The 25533-nt window shown below is 37.0% G+C and overlaps 1 protein-coding gene across 1 annotated transcript; it reads left to right on the forward strand.

Annotated features, from left to right (window-relative positions):
• The first annotated feature begins 18487 nt into the window (after positions 1-18487).
• On the forward strand, positions 18488-21986 carry LOC132102826 (chromobox protein homolog 3-like). Its single transcript, XM_059507500.1, has 5 exons — positions 18488-18706; positions 19099-19244; positions 19320-19485; positions 19952-20100; positions 21157-21986. Exons 2-5 carry the CDS (start codon positions 19105-19107, stop codon positions 21272-21274), a joined length of 573 nt encoding a protein of 190 aa, XP_059363483.1. The 5' UTR covers positions 18488-18706; positions 19099-19104; the 3' UTR covers positions 21275-21986.
• Positions 21987-25533: the final 3547 nt, after the last annotated feature.

The following is a 25533-nucleotide window of genomic DNA, read 5'->3' on the forward strand; positions in this document are numbered from 1 at the left end:
ATTCACTCTGTTCTATATTTGTACAATAAAGCACGAAACCCAAACATAGAACATAAAAAAAGAACAGTTTGTAAGTTTCCCTCCAAAAATGGCCACTTCCTTTGCAAGTGTACCATTCTCAATCCGATCTGTATTGAAGCTTCATCCAAACATGATTTCACTGGTGTTTCATCATATCTTTTGCCTGGTAAGGAAACAGAGGGAGAAAGGACAAAAAGACATGTCTTCCTCTAGTAAGGGTGGATCTCCACTCCTCAACTGATGTGTCCATGATTAAGAGCTCACCCCAGCACCCCCATTTTTTGTCAAATGGACATCAACATATAACTCACTTTGCTGGACAAACAAGGACCAGATCTGAGCAACATCTAGGCAACCTAAAGCATGTCCTCCTCCTCCTCCTCCTCCACTAGGAGGATCTAAAGATGTTCAATCGCAGGGTTGGGGTGATTGTGGGAGATCACGCTGAATATTCAGAGTGATTCACGGGAGGTGCAGAGGCTGGAGAATGTGTGGATAGAGCAGCGTTATTTACATTAGTGCACCATGTGAGGCATTCGCTCGTCCGATCCTCCCTACATTACACTTATCTAGCCTTCAACACACACAAAAAGAGAGGGCCGTGCAACAAAAGAAAGATGCATTCAAGTGCCTAGACATCTCTTTTCACTCTCTTTCTTGTTTCCTTAGAGATCTTGTTTAAAAACAATATATATATTTTTTTAATAGTTTTACTATTTTTTAATATCTTTACCTTTATTTACTCTTTTAAAATGTTCAGGATTTTAACAGTAAAAGAATGTAACAATGCTTCAGTAAAAGCCTTTTAACTGGTTAACTGTGAGATGCCTCAGTGTATACTGTATTAAATTTTTTTTTTTTCTGTAAAATGTTGTAAAATAGGTAACACTTTATTTTTAGTCCACTTTAGATGTTCTATTAACTACAAGTAATTACCGGTCTACATGTCAGCTACCAGTCATTAGAGTGTTAGCAAAATATCTGCTTTTTTAGTCCCGCAATAGACATTCAACTGACTATTAATAACTTTGCAAGTACATCAACTTATTTAGGGTTAGTACTCTGACCCTAAACCTAACCTAACTACTAACACTCGTAATAAAGTTTAACTACTAAATATATATATATATATATATATATATTTATTATTTTATTTTTTTTGGGGGGGGGGGGGGGTGGACGTTACTAACAGTGTCATACAATCTAGAATGAAAATTCATATTGTATTGAAAAAGATACAAGTACTTTTATGGTTTATGAGCCATCTTGTAATTTATGGTGAAAAACAGTAAAAATACATTCACATTCAATTAAATTTGATAGTTTTTTCCTTATTGTGTTATCATTTATGTACAATAGAGTACAATGTGTTATGTTAAGTTGTTTTTTATACCATTTTTTGTGTGTTACGTTGATGGAGTTTTGTGTTTGGTTTATTAACTGTTAGGTATTAGCCAATGTAATGGCCAATTTTTAGCCATTGTATAATCATGGTGCATGCTAAAAAATAAAGGGGCTTCAAAAGGTTCTTTAAGTAATGCCATAGAAGAGCCATTTTTGGTTCCACAAAGAACCATTCAGTCAAAGGTTCTTTAAAGGACCACCTCTTTCTTACCTTATTATGATCTGAAGAACCTTCTTTCATCACAAAGAACCTTTTCTGAAACAGAAAGTTTCTTCAGATGTTAAAGGTCCTCTATGGAACCTCTTAGACAAAAATGTTCTTACTGTATATGGCATCATGAAGCACGTTTATTTTTAAGAGTGTGGCCATCAGTATTTTTAGATGCATCTCTGAAACAGTTTATGAAATATATGATTTTGAACTTTAAGCATTGCAATATACCACATAGGTTTCCTTCAGTACAGTGCATTCAGCTGGCTGTGGGCAAAGGACGGGGGATGCCTGAGCTCTCTGCATGTCCCTCTGCTCTCTCTGTGACCTTAAAACAATCAGAGCAAACACACAGAGTCCCCAGAGAGAGCGCAGACCGTTACTGTGTCCTCAAAACATGCACTCTCCAGCGTGCAACCTTAATCAAACTTACTGTCAGGCTGTTTACTAGAACACACAGGGGAAGCAAACTGTAGGAGCCCCTAAGTCTCAGCATTAACAAGGACCATCTGAGCATGTGTGAGAAAATATCTACATTTTTAGAAGATCACAAACTGTAGTCTGCTGAGTATTTACTGTGTATGCTTGGTAAAGACATCCTAAATGCTTATGTTTCACTTCTTTTCTGTGTTAGATACGTACTTGCATGTTTGAACAAAAACAGAAGTCTGACTGTGTGTGACTGCTTCATTTCCTGCTGCAGAAAGCCTGTTTCCTGAGCTGTGTGGAGCCCAAATGTGGCTCCTCACAGAGGTAATTCAGAAAAGGATCAATTGCACTTGTTACATCTTAGGTTTCCCTCTCCCCACCCCCTTTACTTCACTGAATTCTCAGCTGCAAGCAATTACTGCAAGGACTCACTAACAGTTTCCAGATTGCATCTTTATGGCTCCCAAATCGAAAAAGACAGTCTGGAGTATGGACAATGTAAATCCATTTCTGGTTTTGTCCAGACCAAAGATTGTGGCTTTGAGAACTCAGTGGCAATCTCAACATGAAGACAGCAGAGGCTGACAAGTAGAGCATATAGCAGTTTTGGCTCTACAGTGCAAGCCTGTAATGTGTCATTCACACTGACTGCATGCCATATTAATGAATAAACAAATCCGATACAAATTTTTAAAAGAACCTCACTAAAAAAGCTGTTTCAAATTCAAAGGTTAAAATCAGAGGATGCCTTGCACTATTGTAGTAATTTTCAAATTGCTATGCATCTTGATTACATATCCAATGTTTATTTTGTTCCCTAAATCTTACTGAAACACTTTTACTCTGATAAGTTTAATCTTTGATGGAATTTTACATATGTTGAATTTCTCTATGGACTGCTGAACGATTATTATTGTTGGCTTACTTGTTTACGGGGTTCAGAAAGAGCAGAAGTAAGACTTTCCATTGACAATGTGATGACTGGAGTCCTGCCATATTGCTGGAAGCATTCGTGAGGACGGAAAGTTTTCTCAAAACGCATGAGAGAAGAAATAGCCTGCAGCCGATGGCTGTCTCGTTCAATTAGTGAGTCAGAGTAGAGACTGTCAGAGGAAAAACATGGCGCTGTGGTTTCATCATGTGCTTAAGACAAAAGAGGGCCAGATGAATACGTACGTGTATTAGTTTTAGCAGAGTGTAAATTTGACATGCATTCTATAGAGATTTTGCTCTTATTCATTATTTTAAAAGGTAAATGGTGGATTACCATAGTAGCGAGACTGAAAGCAGAGTACAAAATACCTGCCGGGTTCCGAGTTTATACCCTGCTGGAAAACCAGTGGGAACTGGTTTCTAGATGATCCACATAGGTGATGATTCAAGGTGGACTGTTGTGGGCTGTCTACAATATAAAGCTGGTCATGCCATCCTTAGGCGGTCAAGCTCGTTTTTGATGAAACACTGGTCAACTAGCTTAAATAACCAGCTTGGACCAACTAATGACCAATTTAGACCAACTACTGAACAGCTTGGGCCAGCTAATAACCAGCTATTGTCCAGCTATTTTATGAACAGCCTGAAGCATGTAAAAACCAGCTTGGACCAGCTGATGACCAACTGCAGCTTGATTCAGCTAATGGCCTGTTTAGATCAGCTAATAACCAGCTTGGACAGAACCATTTTAAACCAGCTAATGACCAGCATAGACCACCTAATGATCAATAACCTCTTACTGACCAGTTAATGACAAACTTGGATCAGTTAATAAGCAATACAGACTGACTAATAACTACATTGAAACAGCTAATATTTCATTTGGAACAGCTAATGACCAGCTTAAAGGATGTAAAAAAAAACACAGCTTTGATCAGCCAATGAAAAATTTTAACCAGGTAATAACCAGTTTGCAGAAGTTAATGACCAGTTTATATCAGCTAATGACAATCCTAGACCACCTCATGATCAGTTTAGACCTGTCAATCTCCAATTAGGATGACCTAATAAGCAGTTTAGACCTGTAAGCAGTTAGAACCACCTAATGATCAATTTAGACTATGTAATACCAGCTTAGGTAAGTTAATGGCTAATGATCATCATGGCCAGCTAACAACCTCCTAATATTTTAAAAATCATCTTGGTTACTTTAAGGTAAGACCTATTGGTAGTTAATGAACAGTTCAGACCAGCTAATGACCAGCTTATGATCAGCTAATAGTTAGCATAGCCCAGCTAACGATCAGTTAAGATGAATTAATTATCGATTTGGATTGGACACACTAATGATCAGTTTAGATCAATTGATGACCAGCTAATGAACTAACAACCAGCTAATTTCCATTTGGGACAAGCAAAGGACCATCTTAGACCATTTAATAACTGGCTTTAACTAATAATTATATTGGACCACATAATGGTTACCAGTTAATGACTAGCTTGGATCAGCTAATAAGGAGTTTATGCCAATAGCTAATGACTAATGATCATCGTGGACCAGTTAATGACCTGCAATTTTTAACAGGTAGTTGATTTGTTGCTGGTCCACAATCGTCTACAAGCTTGGATCAGTCAGAAACTTGCCATCATGTTCCAAAACACATCTACTAGTTTAATCTACAATTTACAGTATGTTACACAGCTGTCAAAGCAATTCACCAGCATCAAATACATTCTTTGCTTTAAATTAAACTCTGTGAGAGCATGAAACCCCTAAACAGCACACTGTATGATTATAAAGCTAATACCGAAAAAAAGAACACATCATAAGAACATATACATTTCACATAGGAAGACATTTGAAGAACACAAAACATTTCTCATCTTTAAAGGCATGTTCTTCTTGACACAGTAATGAATGCCTGAGAGAGAAAAGAACAACCCATGAAGGCTTTCTGATCAGAGCCAAACCACAAGCTGTCTGTATAATGACTGTTTCTCTAATTCTTGACCAGCATATCCGATCTCATTGCCCAGAAAGCCTGAGCACACAGAACAGCTTGTGAGGCCCGAGGGTGAAAGGACTGAAAACAGAGCTTGGCCCTGATTGCTTCTAACACACTGATTTCGCGTTCAAAGCGCAAAGCTGTGAGAGAGAAACAGAGCCCCGGAGCCTGGAAGGTCAACAGACAATGTATGAGGGGCTGGGGCACAAAGCGATCCACCCGGAGACAGCCAGGCTGGCTGGACCGCACTTCTCTCACCGTACAAAGACATCACGCCACATAGCTGTCATAGCTGTCAGCGAACCAACCAGCTCCTTAACAAAGGAAGAGCCAATCAGAGTTCTGATGCACACAATATTGACAAGAGCGTGAAGACTTTGAGTCCTTAAGTAGCCAATCAACAGAAGTTAATTAACCAGATTTAAAATTTTGAAAAGGGAGAAAGTGATTGTGATATCAACACAAAGGTAAATGAAAGGTTTGGTCGATTGTATCGCTTAATAAGGGATGTGATATAGCATTCGCACAAAGTAGCGAAGTAGCTTTTGATGATATCAGACAATCAGCTAATTACAGGTTGCTTTAGTTTTGTTTTAAAAATGTTATGTTATTTTTTCATAACTTCATGGGCTAAACACCCTATGTGTGTATGCTTCACCAATGTGTGTTTCAGAATCCCCACATCTTGCCTTGTTTTCACTGCAAGGGCAATGAGAGTTTAAGCATGCAGTCTTTGAAAAAAATTTTTTTGTGTTTTCATGCGTTTACCGTAAATATAGAGCTATTTTGCCATTTGCACAATATTTATTTGTGGAAGGAAAGGGGTTGACATGTTGTGGACGTTCAGCTCATAAAAGGGCAGGTCCTGTCCCCGAGTATGTTCCCGTCACACGCTTCTTGACATAAATTATTCCCGGCAAGTGAAGAAATACTTGAATCAGTTCATGCTAAATATTGCCTCTGGCCTCTGGTTTGTGTACAGTAATAAATTCTGTTTGAAGCATGCAATGTTTTTATCCAAAATGTGGCAGTGACAGTTTAAAGACTCTGAAATTACAGTTAATTAAAGAAATTTTATAGTGTACCTCACTGGGATTGGCAGGAAAAAGCGTGAGCATCGTTTGGTGAGTTTCTGCTTGTCAGAAATTTATACAATATCAAAATAAGTGCAAAGTCATCTGACAGAATCAACAAAAAAACAATTCACAATATTTACAACACAAGAATTCAAAGACTGCAAGTCAACATCATGTTTATAAGTATAAAAAAGTACAGAACTTAGATGCTTTAGTGCTTTGAACTGTACTCTCTGTATTAATTTTGGTTTCATATAATTTTGAAAAACTTTTTGCTAATTGTCATGTGATGTAACCAACAAATAAAAAGTAATAACATATTTTCATTACTCCTTGTGTTCCTGTAAGCCCACACTAAGATTAAGATATCATTATTTAAAATAAAAACAATGAAGTATATTTTTCAGTTAAATTAAATATGTTTTTTATTATTCAGAAATATCATTATGCTTTCGGGGAGTCATTCTAGGACATGAGCTAACCTTTCCATTTCATCGGTCTAGGTCTAATAGTTTAAGATACTTACTGACATCCAGTCACAGCGATCTGTATATTATTTCATTTAATATAATTTAATGCACAATGTTTATTTAGGTTTTATGTTCCTAATGTAGTGTACACCACCACACCACATAACCTTAATTTTGTCAGACAAAAAAAGATGTAAATAGAAAGCTGAAAAGTAAATATATATATAATTATAATTATAAGATATTATATATATATATATATATTTATATATATATATATATATATATATATATATATATATATATATATAAATGAAATTTACTGCCGTAATTAACCCATTCTCGTCTTTGAAGATCTTGAACCACTGAACCATTCTAATAATAATAATAGTAATAGTAATGTTACTGAATAAGAATGTAATAAAGTGAAGGCAAATTAGTAAAATGTATATATATAATACAGCACACACAAAGCTTCATGCCATCCATTCTGAGCTGATATCTGATTTAGTAAGAGTATTCATAAAGAGCAGCAAGATCCCTGATTGTGTTGGGGCTGTGCTTGAGCTTCAGAGTCACGCATGTCTCAGGCTGTGAGGGCACACATCTCTCCCATTCCCAGGGTTTATTATTACAAATAACCACTTCCATCTGCACGCTGACACTCAGTGGGGCACAGAGCCAGAGCAGATGCATACCAGTCTGTCCCTCTCCCAATGAGAGTGGGTCTATCAGCAAACACTCTCCTCTGATCCTCTCTTTAAAACCACTGTGGACATAGCGATGAAAAATAAGAAATGGACTGGTGAAATCCAGAGGTATTTAGTTTTTGATAGCCTTGCTTCTCTCTTTCTCTGTCACTGTCCTCTGTTACTCGCCTGACCCTCACCTTCCACCCTGTGCCTCTCATCTGTCAGTGATCCTTCTTTCTCCTGACTGTGATTGGCAGCCTTTAAGGGAAACTCGCCAACCAGAGTGAAGGAGGTCCCGGTACAAAAGAAAGTCAACACAAAACAAACAATCTAATGAGAATGTGCCGTTTTGCTAACTCACTGCTGAATCCAACAAAGGAATTAGAACAGAGTATGGAAGTGTAAATGTTATATGAAAGTTACTTACATTTTTTTTTTGTTGGATAAAATGCTTTCTTCTATTCCAGTAGACAACAATAAACATGTAAACAAAATGTAAACACTGTGCATTTGTGTTGCTATAAAACATTTTCTTTGTTTGCTTAAGCATCACTAGCCTGATATGGGAACACTGGCTCAACCAATGGCATCAGTTTGGGGCGGGACTTGCTGTTTGGTCATCCAATGGCAGATGAGGTGAGTATCCAGAAAACCTGATTTTTGCAATTCTGTTTGATGAACTGGAATGTTCTTCACAAGACTTTGTGAAGAAAACTAAGCATTTATACACATATTTTACACACTGTAAACAAAACACTAGATATAAAAGTACAATTTCTCAGAAATATGTGCAGGAGAATAATATACAAATTTATGATTTTATTTCTTCCACAAAATGTTTCAATTTTGCATTGAAAGTGAATTGTGACTAGGTGCTGGCAAGGTACAAAAAGGAGAAAAAGTGCTCGAGATGAAAGATGGTCCAGTGTGCTATATACGAACCATATGACAATATATATTAAATGTTTATTAAATACATATTGTAAGCAGTGAATTCAATTAAATGTATTTTTGACATTGAAAATATATTTAAAAAGTTGTTGTTTTTTGTTTTGTTTTTTCAGAGATATACAAAGATTGACCACATATGTAGACCTACGGAATTTTTTTAATATATTTTTTATTAATTTTATATAAAGCAATATGATAGCTTATATGATATATATGATAGATATATATATTATATATATATTTGTAGTCCTCTAAAGACATTCAATAACTTACAATACAATACAATAAAACTGGTGTATATTCATATCTGGCACATCATGTTTAGTAACTAGTCACACAAGCATTATGTACAATGACCTTTTCAAATGATGACACAACAGCTTGTCAATATCAGCTTAACATTTGTTATCTCCCTCATACAAAGCTATCATAATGCTTTAGAAGAATTGAAAGATATTTGGACAACTTTCGTGACCTTTATTTTTTTTTTGGAGTTTGACAGCCCCAGGCCGTCATTCACTTTCACTGTATGCAAAATATATGCGTCGACATTCAGCTACAGAGAGTTGATACACGTTTGGAACAACATGAAGGTGACAGAACCGATGCAGAATTATTAGTGTTTGAGTGTACTAGCCCTGTTTGCCGTATACCATTTCTTTTTTACAAAACTCTTTCGTGTTACTATAGATTGTATATAATTCGCTCTTCTAGCTGAACTTTGTATGAGTTATTCTACTATGGGCTGAGTATTCAATAACTCATTTCAGCTTTGTGGAATAGTTGTGAGTGGCCTGCCAGTGACCCTTCACTCTTGAGGTGAGGTCAGGCTCTCCCAGCTGTCTCTCTCCATACACCCACACGTCCCTCTCCGCTCGCCCTCTGATTTCTCTCTCTCCCTCTTCACTCCCCCAGTTTTTCCTCTCCCTCTTCTAGAATGGTTGACAGCTCCAAACAAAACAGGGCCTGTGAGCTGACTGACACATTCTGCTTCTGAAAGGAGAGCATTTAACACGCCTCACACCCTGCACTGCCCACCACACACACAACCCTTAGCCAGTCGAAACAAAACACCACCACAGAGAAAAGAAAGGATCGGCCAGAGTTTGGGGGGATTTGCACCTTGAAGAAGAGAAAAGGCGAAGAAAAGAGTTGAGAAAGGGTGGAAAAAGAGTTTTTTTCAGGTTCAAAGGCGGTCTATTCTCTCGCCTGCACCCTGTCACTCTTCCTGAGCGGGTTAGCCCCGGAGGATAGCGCTCCATTTTCATTGGTGTCATTCATCCGTCCGTCAGGCTGATGTGCACTCCAATGGGTTTGGTGGAGAGCTGCGGAAACTTCCTGTCAGGGCCTGCCGTGAGATCAACACCTGCTGGAGTGAGACAGAGGACTCACCGTGTCCCGACTGGTGTGCTGCTTTCCAGCCCACACACTGAAATCACACATACACCAACACACACTCAAGAAACACCGACAAATAATCTGATTCCTCAAAACTCGAAAAGCTGTCTGAGAGGATAGCTTAGTCTGATGGCTACTGGCCTTAAAAGCCATAAATTATAAAAGAAGTATAAAACCTCAATTAATGCATGTAAGGCTTTCTGATTTATGCAGATTTGGCATTGTGCAGTCAAAAAAAAAATAATAATAATAATAAAAAAATAAACACTTTTTACTATATACTATTTACTTGCCAAAACTAAAGTGTTTATATGGGTTTGATCCAAAAATGAAATGAAAATAATAATAATAATATTGATATTAACATTACACATAACATTGATAGAAACAATATTACACACACACACACACACACACACACAGACACACACATACATGCATACATACATACTGTACATACATACACACACACATATATATATATATATTAAATGTGCGTAAAATAGTAAAACAATATTAATTAGTTTTGAAAAGTTCAAATGAGTAAATTGTTTGGCTTTTAAATGAATGTTTGGCTTATATTGGGGTTTCATATATATATATACAGTATATATATATCCAATTTTCATAGTCATGAAAATCAAGAAAACTCTTTGAATGAGAAGGTGTGTCCAAACTTTTGGTCTGTACTATATATATATATATATATATATATATATATATATATATATATATATATATATATATATATATATATATATATATGACACACCAATATATTATCTTGGTCATTGTTAACATTGTATTGGTATAACTAGTATTAACTATTTGAAAAGTGGTCAGTCTTTCAAAAACAATATTATTGTACAATTTCAAGAGAGCAGAAAATGCATAATTGTTTTTGTAAAATATTGTCATGTTTTATTTATTTATTTATTTTCTTAAAAGTATGTACTTCATGATGATACAGAATGCTGCTCTTTACTCATGATTCTCACAGCCAACCCTTACTTAAACTTAAACTCTTTGAACGCAGCCAGCGGTCCGAGCCGTGTATGTAGTCATGATGCTGGAAGCCAGAGGTGCGGTGATGCTAAATGAACCGACCACAGCCCTGCTATCAAGTACATTCTCATGGAGACCATTAGTCCTTCTGTCCCCTGAGGCAGACCTTTGAATAATGCATGTGAGAGCTCAGGCTCTCAGTGGCCTGAGGCATATCTACCGCTCTTGTTACCTCTCATGGCATATCCTGACAGAGTCACAGGTCAACATGCCGCCTGCTGGACTGTGTTACACACAGCTCAAACCACTGCTGCCAGATTTTGGTTTCAAAAGCAGAGCAGAGCAGAAAAAGTAATCACAGGCTTTTAAAGAGCTTTTGGAGAAAACGTTATAGGTGCTCTTGGACAATAACTACTTTGTTTCTCCCAAATCTTATTCTATTCAGCATTACCTGAAGGATGTAAGGATCTGAGTTGCTTAAGAGAGGGATCTGAGAGTTGACTGAGGGTCTGGCCTGTGTCAGGGCAGCAGCATCCAGCTTCCAGAGAGCCATGGATCTGCTCTGTATATATACACTACCGGTGTGGAAATAGTGATAGATTTTTCTTCAGGATTCTTTAATGAATAGAAAGTTCAAAAAGAATCATTTATTTGAAACAGAAATCTTTTTTTTAACATTATACATGTCTACTAACAAATTTTTTACAAATTTAATGCATCCTTGCTGAATTAAAAGTATTACGCTGTCTCTTTATTACATTACCAACCAAATTTTACTTTGGACAATATAGTGCCAATATTGTCTATAATGCAAAAGTCTTCAGATCAAAAATGTATAATAATACAAGTAATAAATAAATATATAAAATAACATGAACTGAATTAGAAAAACTGATTATTTTGTAAATGCACAAATAACTTTATTGTGAGTATTTGGAATTTGATGATTTCATCATGGCCATCAATAACATTCAAATCATGAAACACTGTTGCAAATGTACCTGCATTTATTATACACCTGTTTTTACTTTTGCATAGTTTTGTTCATGGTTTTTAAAGATGAAGTCATGTTATGCAAACTCTCCATGTGGACATCTGCTTGTTTTGGCAATCTCCGACCAAGTGACCAAGTGGAGGCGTTAATTTGACACAGTCCCAATTAGTTGTTTGTGTTTACTATTGTGTCTTAGTCTTTTTCTTTCCTGATCTCTGGTGAGAAATAAACTTAATCTAAACTGGAACCAACAACTGAAATCTTTTCATTTTTGATATAGAAACATCCACACACTCACACACACACAGTGTTCAGTCTCAATTAGAGTGAATGAAAGGATTGTGTGTGGGCTAGAGAAGGGAAATGAGTGTAGAGCACTGCTGAAAGTGATCCCTGTCACACACAGGATAACTGCTCACTTTCTCCTAAACATGTTATATGTCACACACACACACACGACATGTTAAGGAACGAAGGATCGAGAGAGAAAGACATCAAAGTGAGGCAGCTGCCGATCTCTAACCTTGTTGTGGCCAAAGCGGACTTGAGCCTTGATGACTCGCAATGGCCATGAAGCCTTTTTATGACTTCACCATATTAACAATCTCTCATTGTTGCCATTCTGCTCACATCCATGCAAGCCATGGAGGCATTTCTATTCTCTGTGGTAAGAACAACTCTCATTCTCCCAAACACATAGATACATATGGAGAGAATATTAAAGGGATAATTATTTACTCAAACTCATGCCATTCCAAATCTGTATGACTTTCTTTCACGGGGTCCAATGTTGTTTGGACTGAAAAACACTATTCTTCAAAATATCTTCTTTTGTGTTTGAGAAGAAGAATCATTAGGATTATATCATTAGACATTTCTGATCTGAATCAGCTCGGTGATATTTCACCCAAAAGTGAAAATCATTGACCCACCCTCATGCATTTATTTCCTCCGCTGGACACAAAAGAAGCTATTTTGAAGGATGCGGGCAATCAAACAGTTTCAGTTCCCACTTACTGCCACTGTTTCTTTTCTTTTCTTTTTTTTTTGCCCATGCAATAGAAGTCAATGGGAACCGAAACTGTTCAGTTACCAACATTCTTCCAAATATCTTTTATTTTTTTTAAAAGACAGAAAAACAGGTCTGGAATGACACAAATGTGAGTAAATGACAGAATTGTGGGTGAACTATCCCTTTCATCAAACTAAAACACGTGTTTTGGAACTGGTTTAGCACTTACACAAGACTGTGAAATGGAGCAAGAGGGAGAATATTATTCCAGGGTGTTTTGGCACCAGAGGACAGCTCTATGAAAGGTTACCCAGGTGGTCTTTCCTCAACTCCTCCATCTCTCCCCCAGCAAAATGTCAGTTTCACTTCCCCAGTCCCTTACCCAAATCATCAGATTGCTTAAATATGGGCCTGTGAATCTGATACTCAGTTGGGTTTTGAGTCTTGACGGGGGTGCTGATAGCCGGCTGATGAGGGGGCCCAGCCGGCCGCCATATTGCCGCCCAGTATGTCGTGTCATGTTCTCTGAACAATCGCCCGCGTCCCTCTAGTTGGGTAAACAACAGAGGCTGTCAGCCGGTGTCAGGTTTGGGCTTTTCAAAGCAAAAGAAGGAGAATGACAGATGACTGCTCTGAGTGTAGCCGACACTTTGCTGATAATAGTGACCTGAGTGCTGATAAGGTAAGGCAGAGTGTGATGGGCGAGCGAGATATACCCGGTAAAACAAACTGAACCAACAGTTTTGACAAACACACTGCTGGGAAAGACTGTGAGGTGCTTTCAGTGAGATTCCCCAGCTCACCTGATTCTCTGATTCATCCGTGGTGGAATTAGACGTGTTGAGGTTGAATCACATCCACAATAGTGAGTTCGCAATGAAGAGCTGAATTCAAGGCTCTTTCAACCACAAGAAATTTTTTTTTTTAAATAAATGAAAGAAGTAACTGGATAGAATGGATATAAGCCAAAGTAGGTGTGAGCCAACAGGAAATAATAACAATAATATTTTTTCAAATAATAAAATGAAAGATGCTTTATTCCTGTGTTAAGATTTTTTTTAGTTAATTTTAAGGTGGTTCATATAGTGTTTTATAAAAAATAAAAATCTGAATTAACTTTTAAAAACTGTAAATATTTGCTCCCGTTTGTCAATCAGGTTCAAATTTCACAATGAAGTTGTAAAAATTACAGATAGTTTATACTTTGGGGGGGGGGGTATTGTTATTATTTATGATAAATAATAACAAAAATAATATTTGTTTAAAATAAATTCTTTATTCCTGTGTTAAGAAAAATAAATAATTTAAGTAATTTAATTTAAAGGTGGTTCATAAAGATTTACAATATATATAACAAATAAATACAAATCATAACCTTTAAAAAACACCAAAAGGTGTTCTTCTATTTGTCCATCAGGTTCAAATTTCAGGAATAAATTGTGGAATTAAAGAGAAAACTTTTGTGTGTGAATTAAGAAAAAAAAAAGTAATTTATTTTGTGAATTAAGTAGGAGTGAATCAATAATAAGTAATATTATCAATAATCAATAATATTATTTGTTAAAATAAGGTAAAATATGCTTTATTTCAGTGTAAATATATAAATTTAATAGATATCTTTTTTGAAAATGTATTTTAGTAAAATAAGCTTCAGTTCCAGTGTCAAGAATAAAGTATAAAAATTACTGAGAATATTCTGGTAGGAGAAAAAAGTTCATCAGGTCAGTGTCAGCTCTGAGATGCACAGATGACGTGATCGTATTTAATGTCAGCTGTTCAGATTCTTTGGTGTAAATCAGCTGACCCTATCACAAACTGTTCAATGAATTAAGATCCACAGAACATTTTCATTAAATTGAACTCAAACTAATCTGTTCAGGGTTCATGGGGTTGACAAGCCACAAAAAAACAACATGTCTGACACGGCCGGCACGAGCGTACCTGTAACCTGAGCCGAGGGATGGTGGTGTGCCAAAACTCGGCAACCCTCACGCTGAGAAAGAGTCCAGTTAGACCGGACCCCCACCCCACACATCAGCTCTCCTCACCCCCCAAGTGCTGGCCAGGCCGGCACAGTGGGGTCCCTCCATCTGGACACATTTCTACCCTGACAGGAGACATGGCTGCATTAAAGAACGTATTCACATACGGCCCACTCAGGACTGTCACTGCTGGAGATGGAGAGCAGACTGGAGGACTGGACTGTGCAAAGAGGGGGTGGGAGGGGGGTCTGTGTTTTCACTGGAGCACTACAGAACTCTCATTCTATAGTCCATCTGTGAAGCATTATGGACCCGAGCCCTAAAACTGAATAACTGAGCTCCTCCTACACAGGGAATGTACAAAGAGGATAGTTTTTGTTTTTAAAAAAATAAATGAATAAAAATGCACATTATATGCAGATGATTCAGGGATGTATTCTGTATTCTGAATGAATAAACAATACAATATTTTTATATGACAATGAGCATGCATATATACTCCAACTATACACCAAATTTAAAATGTAACATAGCATGGTTTACATAACACGCAGTATATTATAAAATGCATTTAAGTGCAAAATTCTAGGCTTTAAAAAATAATAATAATAATTGTGCAGCAACAACAACAACAACAAAAAAAGTCGGGTCTGAATTGCCCAGAATGTCAAAAGGAGTTATAGAGTTGATAAAGAAGTTATAAAGTAAATAAATTAAACTTAGCAAAAGTTAAATGTGCTGCAACAAATGTAATAAAACATTTTACTAGTTATCGTAAAAATTCAACTTTATGAGGAACAAAACTAACGCAAATGGCGAAGCCAGAAGAGTTATGACTGGATTACAGCGACCTCATGTGGACGCACTGTAGAAGATTGACGTGAAAGTGGCAGGTTTAACCCTCTGGGCTTCTTCGTAAATGGGTTACACTTAGCTTCCTCCGGGTCAAAAAAGACCGAAGCCTTAAAAATGTAACTTTTTTTTTCCCAGGAAAACCAATCAAATATATTTTTGTTCAATAATATTTTTTGTATATTATTTAGAATTTTTAAAGATTTTTATGATACTTTGCATTAATTATATATTTTTTATGAGCAATTTTTTCCATTAGAATTAATATATATATTTTTATTTTATTTTAATTTTAATTTTTTTTCAATAAATGCACCATTGCACATCAAAATAGAGTGCAGGCCTAAAATAAAAAAAAATTCAAGTGAGAAGAGCGCCATCCAGTGGCTTTAAAATATAATAAATGTGTGTAATGTCCTGTAACCGCCTATAGGCTGCCATAGCTTTTTTTTATTTATTTTTTTTATTCCCATTTGGAAAGAAAAAAAATCGAATTACTAAGCAACCACTGAATGGAACAACACAATCTATATATCATTTTAAAGCTTAGGATCTCAGCTTTTTAATGCATCTAATCACATTTATTAACTCTTAACGAGTGCTGAGTAATCCCTCTAAAACCGAGTGTACCGCCAGCAGGCGCCACCTAGCTGCGAAAATATTCATTACCATATTTTTCAAAAATATTGCCTTGATTAACACAAAGTTGATGTCATTTGAAAGCTTAGGGTATGACCTTTACAGTGAATGTATCCACTTTGAAAAAATCTTAAGTATTGCTGAGTTATTTGGTGATAAATACAATTTCTTTTTTTTTCATAATCTATAAAATAATGTACTGCGATGTGTCAAAAACATCATACAGCTCATGAAACATTCACAGATCATTGAAAATGGCACTTCATTTTTTACAGCATATTATTACAATTACAATGAGCCTAAAATTAACATAATCTATTGCTTTTATGACTAGATATTCTTCATGGAGAAACAATTGCCCATGAGGGGGCGTCAAAGACTGTACAAAAAGGCTATCTCTGTTCCAAATGCTGTAACTTTTGATTCCTTTATCCAAATTATTATTATTTTTTATCCAGATGCAGCTAACATGTAGGGGGACTTCACTAAAAAAGAATTTTCCTCCTACCTTATTTCCTTCCTGAGTTATTCCATGACAAATAAGAAAGATATGCAAAATCATAATACAAATTATATATATATTTTGTCTTTTATCCGCAATTTCTCTGCAGGACAATGTCTAAATGTAATCTAATTTATATTTTTGAAAAATTTAAAAAGAGTTCTTTCAAACGATACCTACCTTTTGACTCTCCTTGCTATAGTTTTGGAGTTATTATGATTATATAGTAAAATATAGCAAAATTTGCTGTTTCAGTCTTACCAGTTAATTTCTCTGTGTGTGTGTGTGTTTGTGTGTGTGGGTGTGTGTGTGTGGGGGGGAGGGTGTCTTATTTGCACTCTTGATGTTTTAGAGTGTCACCCCTTCATTGCTGTACACTTTTTTTCTGCACAGTGGCTGATCTGTAGTTTGTACCACCAAAGTTTCTCTGAGTTTTCGGATTTTCTTGTATTTCCCATTCATTTCCTATGTGGGTCATTTTTGACCCGTAGGAAGCTAAGTGTGCAATTTTTTTTTACGACCCTTTAACATATCAGAATCATCTCCTTGATTTTTTTGTGTGTTCACATAGGTAATACAACAAAAGTCACCAAGTTTCATCCCCCTCCGATGAAGCAAAAAAATTTAAAAATTTAAAACGTACATGGTTTCGGTCTTTTTTGACCCGAAGAAGCCTTAAAAAGTCTGGATTTTATGTCTTCATTTTGATAGATTAAATATTAAGTAAGTAAATGTAAAAGTAATGAACGTAAAATAAACAAAAGTATTATAAGGAGAACTTTAAATTGGTAACACACCAAATATTTCTTGATTTTTTTTGTATCTGTAATGCAACTGGATGAACAACTGAACCAATCCGATTCAAACACCTCTCTGATTGGAAGCTGAAATACTGTCAATCAATTCCAAAATGGGAGGAGCTTCGGTTCTACGTCGAAACCAATGGTCAGTTACATTGAAGCGTCCTAAAGGAAAGAGCTCCGTGTTACAACCACTGTAAACCTGATTAACTACCCTGTGCAAGAGACGTTTAGATGCATACTTCAAAGAATATTAGCATCATTACAAAATGTATTATTTTTAATGCATTGTGTTTAAAAGCATATTTAGTCATTTAACCCAATAAAAGGCCGTAAATAGCTCTCTGATATAATTTTTTATTAAACAATATAACAAAATCAAACATAAATACAAACATAATAAAAACAAATCAACATAAATAAACAAACAAAATGAATGAATGAATGAATGAATGAAAGAACTGGTTTGTCCATCATCCTTAAAACACGGGTCCAATTATCCGCGTCAATACTCCTTATAGTAATTTAGGCAACTATTAGAGCTTAATCTAACCACTGTGCATATAATTGAAATGATGATGATGATGATGATGATGATTAATAATAATGATAATAATTAAATGTACCATAAAAACACAGAAAATATACGTTTGGTCTAAAAGTAATTTTTAATTCGAAACTAAAAATAATTTAAGACTTATTTAATGTGTCTACCACATACAGTCTATGGTCTACCAACATTTGACACTGAAAAACCTGGATCCCTGAACTCGAGCTATGGGTAATCCAGCAGATGCACGCGCACGTGTCCTTCGACGGTATTACACCTGTAACATCGAATTTTTCCTGGCTATATTTCCTAAACCGAAGTTTCTATATAAAATAAATAATTAAGTTTTTTTTTTTTGTTTTTTTACTTACAAAAAGCTGCCGTCAAAAACCGCGAAGGTTGCCAACGTGAGTGCAAATTATTACAAATAACGAATTGTTAACTATCCTAACACTTCCGATAGCGTTGTGTGCTAAAAGCGTCTGTGTACGCAAAGAGATTCAGCCATGTCTTGCTCTCGGGATGCGCCTTTAAGGATTCCTCCTCCGGCTTTCCTGAACTGACCTCTTCCCTTTGAAACCACTTCCTACCCTTCTCCCAAACGGCCATGTTTAATTTGACTCATTCATGAAAAGTTATGTAAACACAACACTAAAGTGATGATCACGAACGCTACACAGTGAGCGATGCAGGATTACTGAACTGTTGTGATCGTCCGTATGGATGCACATTTGTACAGCAGCAGTGGGAATAAAGAATAGCGCGTGAGGCATCGGCAGGTGGGCACGCGCACTTATCAAATTCACCTCAGTGGCGTAGAAAGAATAGCATTTAATGCAACAACCATTCATAACGTTAGCCTGCTCAATCCGTGACTGAGAAAGTTTAGTTCGTTGGAAATGAAACGTAATGCAGAATTCAGTGTAGAACTTTTTTTTCCCCAATGCATAATGTTTTGTATAATGTGATATCAAAGACTATAAATCCTTGCACTGACTAGTTTCCTTACAAAGTCCCTTCATACAAACATTCTCGCAATTTAACGTTTGTAAACATGTCTAATGTAAAATAACATTATTATATGTCTTCTAAACATAACATAAATGCTTCATAATATACTGTGAAATATACTGTACCTTTGAAAACATTATTAAATGCAGTGTTGTTATAGGAAATCATGAGGAAAAAGCAGAATGTGAAAAACAGGAAGGCAGAGGAGACAATGGTTGTCCAAGAGTTTGCAGTGGAAAAAATCATCCGCCGAAGAGTCACAGATGGAAAAGTTGAATACTATCTCAAATGGAAAGGCTTCACAGAGTGAGCTTCTGGAGCAAATGTTGCCTGTGTGTTTATATTTTTATTATGTACCAGCATATGTCATACTTCTCACAGTGCAGAGAATACCTGGGAGCCAGAGGACAACCTGGACTGTCCCGAGCTGATAGAAGAGTTTCTCAGAAACCTCAATGTCTCAGGAGAGACAGAGCAGGAGGGGTGTCAGTCCCTAGACCATGAGGTCCGGCCCAAGCAAGAGTTAACTCAACTGAATGCCGATATGGTAAGTGTCTTTATATACTTTTCATATAACTGCTACAGTGCTCTTACTGCACTACAGTGATTTTAAATAATCTTTTTATACCCCAAATATGCATTAATAAATTGAATTATGTTAGATAACAAACTGCCAAATACTTGTCATAATATTAATAACTGTCATTGTATTGTATAGCGCAGTGGGGTCCAGTCCTGCTTCTGCTAGACCAGTTTCCACAGAGTTTAGCCATAATTAGACGCACCTAAACCAGCTAATCAAGGTCTTCAGGTTTGTTGGAGAAGGTGGAGCTAAACTCTACAGAAAGCCGGTCCTCCAGGAGCAGGATTGAACACCATTGGTGCAGAGTTTTAGTCCTTTACACCCTCTCCAAAAACTGCAGGTGTATCGCTCTTGCTGTGTGATATATAATTTATTCCTCTTGTCAGGCTTTAGGATTGTTTAGGTGCGTGTCTGTATGGAATTCATGCAGGCTCACCAGGAGGAGCTCATTAAGATGGGTAATGAAGAGGTTAATGATCACAATGCTGAGATCCCAGCAGATCAGTCAGGCAACCCTGAACCAGACTGCATCATCGGATGCACAGACCAACAAGGAGAGCTCATGTTCCTCATCAAGTGGTAATATTTCTACACTGGACCATATGTGGAGATTCTTGTTTTTTTACACTGCTTTGTATAGTTTGAATGCTGTAATGATAATCTTTATTAATAAATTCTGTGATCAATGCATAGTTTTTTTTTTCCTTTTTCAGATCATGAATTGATCATGGATTGATACACACCTAATTGTTAATTTAGCTTTTGGGTTTTTTTGTCACATTACATTGAACTGGTGAGCTAAGAATAGCAACAGCTGATTAAAATAGCAGCACATTATTGTCAGGTTCTGAAATTTCCACAATATGGGGGTTATAGTAAACTAAAACCAGAAAAACATAATTTTCTTTACCTGAAATAAAATAATAACTGAAATAAAATATTTAGTAGCAACATATGGCTTTATCATGTAGTTTATCATGATGTAGCAAAATAACTACAACTGAAAAAAACCAACAATGTAGACTAATAAATGAAATACCTAATTAAAAAAAGACCAAAAACAACAGTTACTAAACCGATATGAAACTGATATGAAAACTAAAACTAATATGAAAAAATAATACAAATTATATAAATAAACTATGATAGTGTCTCAATGACACTAAAATAATACTATTTTTGTTATTAAGTATTTATATACTATTAAAATGATTTATTTATATTTTAAATTTGCTTTTATTTTTTATATCTTTATTTATTATGTGTTTTTTCTTTTTTTGATTTTTGGTATTATTTTAAATATGTATACTTAATTTGTGTGTGTGTGTGTGTGTGTATGTGTATGTGTGTATATATATATATATATAAATTGTGTTTCAGTTCGATTTACTTAAAATAATTTGTAATAGTTTTAGTTAACTAACAATCCTGTACTGTTTTAATACTGGTGCCATGGCATTCCTTTCATGTTTATGCTTTTTTTCAACTCCTAGATGGATAGAAAGATCAAAAGCAACCAATAGATAGTTTACAATGCTGTTGCCACTAATCCACCACTGCAGCCCGTGATTATGTGCTTTTAATTTTCTGTATTTGTCCATTAGGACTGCTCATTATTTCTTTATTTCATCTCAGGAAAAACACAGACGAGGTAGCTTTACTGTCAGCCGTGGAGACCAGTAAAAGGTGGCCCGAGATGGTAATTCGCTTTTACGAGGACAAGCTGACCTGGCATGGAGAAGACGAGCAGTGAGAGAGAAATATGTAGCAGTGGATACTACTGTACCTCCTGGCAGCTTTAAACATACACAAACACTGTGGCATAAGTTTACTGTTTGATGTAGTGTGTATTCAACTCCACACTCCAGTGTAAAGCTCTTCCCAACACACTAACCTGTAGAAATGTGACTGGAGTATTAGAGCTCTACTGTTTATCCACCTAAGTGGTTATTAATCAGATGTCGTTGTATCTCTCGGTCTGTTGTGTGAAAGTTAATTTGTGATCATTCTGTCCTCTTTGTTACTAAGATCTGAACTGTGATTACACATAGGAGATGATGACAGATGGTACAATACCTGCTTGAGAGGGACTGTTTGATGTGTAGATTACTATGCGTAATATTCACCCCCTGGTTACGCACTTATTTAAGTTATACTGTGATGGATCCTGTGATCTGTATGTGGCTCATGCAGGAATAAATCTGTAGATTTAAACAAAACTAATTCTAGAATGTAGCCTACACAATCACGTTTTTGTGAACATCACCACTTTTGTTGCAGGTCAGTATCACTTTCATAGCAGTAGTGTAAATAGGCCACTGATGTTTTGAGGGTTTTATGATTAAGGCCTTTACCCTGAAGTTTCGATTGTCTGGTTTCCTGGTTCCTGTAAAGATCACAGTTAGCCTTAAATCCCGAGCGAGCAAACTCTAGGTGCTTTTAATAAACATAAAATTGCCTCAGGAGTCATTCTTACAGTATGCTAAATTGCAGTTCCTTGTAAAAAGTGTTTTAAATCAAATAAATATAATTACTGTACCTTTAGTACATTACAGTGTAGAAATGGATGAAGCAACCTTTTCTTAGTAGATTTTTATTTTAAAATGACAAATTTGGTCATAATTAAATTTTATAATAACCAATCAGTATTATTTTAGAATGAGATTTTTATTTTATAAATATTAAAAAATTCATTTTTATATCTTTTTTTGTTCTTTTAAAATTCATTTTCGGTTTAGGTGGTAAACATTTCAGTAAACATTTATTTTATTTCAAGTAATGAACGTTTTTTATGGTTTTCATTTTTTGGTAAATATAATAACCCTATAAGCTATCTGTAATGTAATATCAAGAGGTTTGAAAAGCTGTACATTAATAACTGTTGAAGTACTGCTAGTGGTTTCAAACATGCAGGTGTTCTGATTATGGCAGCCATTTTTTCCTGCTGCTTTTATTTTTATGACCGTGCTAGTCTGCCGTGTCTCTGGTGGCTGGTAAAAATGAAGCAGCGCTATCAGTCAGAGACACAAAATGAGCTCTGATGTTTTTCCCCAGTCTACAGTTCTAATGAATCAGCCCCAGTTGGTCAACAAGACCAATGTCTCATGAAAATACTTCCTTTTTATTCTTCTCGTTTTTTAAACCTCTGAGTACTATGTGTCACTGGCCAACGAGAGCCTGTGAGTGAATGCATTAGGTCTTTTCCCCCATTCTTGGATTTATGCAGGAATGCACTGGCGTGTGGGTGAAGGATCCTCTCATCCAGAAAGAGGATTTCTGGCTGTCCTACATGGATTATGAAAGTGCAATCAGAACATATGATATATACAAAGTTGTCAAAACAGAGGGCAGAAACGTCCTGACCATTCTTTGTATTTCATATTCAATCAGAGAAACAGTTTGGCCTTCACTAAGAAGAGTTCCTGTGTGCGGCGGAGATACAGTGAATTTGTTTGGCTAAGAAAAATGCTACAGGAAAATGCCATGCTCATGTATGTAACCATTGCATCCTGTTATTGTTATTCACTTCAGTAATTGTGCATTGATAGTTAACAGTTTGAAATAGGGTCAATGTTGTAAAACATATCCATGAAAATTTAAAATCTAATTTAAATTGTGCCAGGTTCTTAGACATTAACCCTCTGTATATCAATGTCATTGATATTCTTCCTTATGCATTATAATATCTGGACAGTCATATCACCCTGACATTTTTTTATTTTGCATTTCGATTTTTCGACCCAAATTTATCAAGATCATCACAGAAGGTTTACTGAAGTCATTTTACATGTGTGAATAACATTTTTTTTTTTAATAAATGAATATGAGCATCACAGCATTGACCCAATTTGTATCCCAGCTAAAATAAATACAAATAGGTCCTTATTACTATTTAACAGGGTTGTTTCTGTTTTATATACCATTTTAGTATTTATAAATATTCATTGAATTGCTCTTTTTTTTCATTTTAATAATTTTATTTTAGACGTTTTGTCGTAATTATGATACTTAAACTTAACCTATTTCCTTTCAGTTAAAGGTTTTCATATTTTTTTCCCTTTATTGGTCACACTTTTGTTTGGGGACCAATTCTCAATATTAACTGTGACATTTGCCTTAATAAGCTCCTAATTACTGCTACAAATTCTTAATGCCTATATCTCGAAGGATCATGAGATATAGGCATTATAATGCACTTTATAAGTACTAATAAACAACCAATATGCTTACCAGCAGGAGCAATATGCATGCTAATAAGCAAGTGAGAATTGGTCCCCAAAGTGGTACCATTTTATTTTATTTTTATATGGTTTGACAGCTCACCGCGTCTGCCTGTTTGAGTTTTAGCCTGGAGTCAGTCTTGTCACGTGTCGTGTTTGGGTGCTGCTTTTCCTCCTGTCTCTGTGTCTTGTGGTCTTCAGTAAGGGCCGGGCCACCTCGCTACCTTTGCATCGCCCCTACGACTGTGCCATTGATCTTCTCCCGGGCTCTTCTCCGCCTAAGGGTCGTTTATATTCCCTTTCGGGTCCTGAGAGAGAGGCCATGGACAAGTATATACATGAGTCACTTCAGGCTGGGCTCATCCGCCATTCCTCCTCTCCCGCTGGTGCTGGTTTTTTCTTTGTTCAGAAGAAGGACGGCTCCCTGCGCCCCTGTGTTGATTACAGAGGTTTGAATGACATTTCTATTAAGAACAGGTACCCCCTACCTTTAATGTCTTCTGCTTTTGAATTATTGCAGGGAGCTCGGGTCTTCACCAAGTTAGACCTGTGCAATGCCTACCACTTGGTGCGCATTCGGGAGGGGGATGAGTGGAAGACGGCGTTTAACACCCCTTCGGGACACTACGAGTACTTGGTTCTTCCGTTTGGTCCTACCAATGCTCCAGCCGTTTTCCAGGGACTCGTCAACAGCGTGTTGGGTGACATGATTAATCAATTTGTCTTTGTGTATTTGGATGATATCTTGATTTTCTCCTCTTCTCTCCAATGACACACCCAGCATGTCAGACGGGTTCTCCAGCGGTTGCTAGAAAACCAGTTGTTTGTCAAGGCGGAGAAGTGCGAATTCCATGCTGAGTCTGTTACGTTGCTTGGCCACATTATTTCTACGGGAGGGATCAAGCCTGATTGAAGCTGTCGCCCAGTGGCCGTCCCTGATTCCCGGAAGGCTCTGCAGCATTTCCTGGGTTTTGCCAACTTCTACCGGCGATACATCAGGAATTTTTGGTCAGATCGCTGCACCGCTCACAGCCTTAACCTCCACTAAGGTGTCCTTCAGATGGAACCGGGAGGTGCAGGTAGCCTTTGACACTTTAAAGTCCCGTTTTGTCTCTGCACCTGTTCTGTTGGTTCCAGATCCTGAGGCCCAGTTCATTGTCGAGGTTGATGCTTCAGACGTTGGGGTTGGCGCAGTTCTATCTCAGCGTTCCCTCCATGACGGGAAGCTCCACCATTGTGCATTCTTCTCTCGTCATCTCAGCCCTGCAGAACGTAACTACGACATCGGCAATAGAGAACTGTTGGCGGTACGATTGGCCTTGGGTGAGTGGCGTCACTGGTTGGAGGGGTCAGTGCAGCCCTTCTTGGTCTTGACGGATCACAAGAACCTTGAATACATCCGTTCGGCCAAGAGGCTGAGCTCGCGTCAGGCCCGCTGGGTGCTCTTCTTTGCCAGATTCAACTTCACCCTCCTGTACCGGCCGGGATCTAGGAACACCAAACCCGATGCCCTCTCTCGCCTGTTCGGTGCCCCGGGGAGGGAGTTTGTGGGCGAGGCCATCCATCCTGAGGGGGTGGTGGTCGGGGCTCTTTCGTGTGGTATCAAGCAGCTAGTTGAGGAAGCCGGTCGAGGGGTGCAGGTGCCGGGAGAGTGCCCGGCCGGCAGGTTGCCGGCTGCACTGCGCTCTGAGGTCCTTGAGTGGGGTCACGCATCCAGGTTAGTCTGCCATCCAGGTATTTCGGAGAACGTTGTCTGCCATCCGACAACGCTTCTGGTGGCCTACTATGGCCG

Source organism: Carassius carassius, chromosome 24, assembly GCF_963082965.1.
Source record: "Carassius carassius chromosome 24, fCarCar2.1, whole genome shotgun sequence".
Classification (NCBI taxonomy): domain Eukaryota; kingdom Metazoa; phylum Chordata; class Actinopteri; order Cypriniformes; family Cyprinidae; genus Carassius; species Carassius carassius.

What these genes read in the sequence shown, in the direction of transcription:
- LOC132102826 (XM_059507500.1), top strand. Translation starts at nt 19,105, where the DNA reads ATGAGGAAAAAGCAGAATGTGAAAAACAGGAAGGCAGAGGAGACAATG. An exon ending in AAATGGAAAGGCTTCACAGA is followed by an intron (nt 19,245 to 19,319) that starts GTGAGCTTCTGG and finishes TACTTCTCACAG; the next exon opens with TGCAGAGAATACCTGGGAGC. An exon ending in CTCAACTGAATGCCGATATG is followed by an intron (nt 19,486 to 19,951) that starts GTAAGTGTCTTT and finishes GAATTCATGCAG; the next exon opens with GCTCACCAGGAGGAGCTCAT.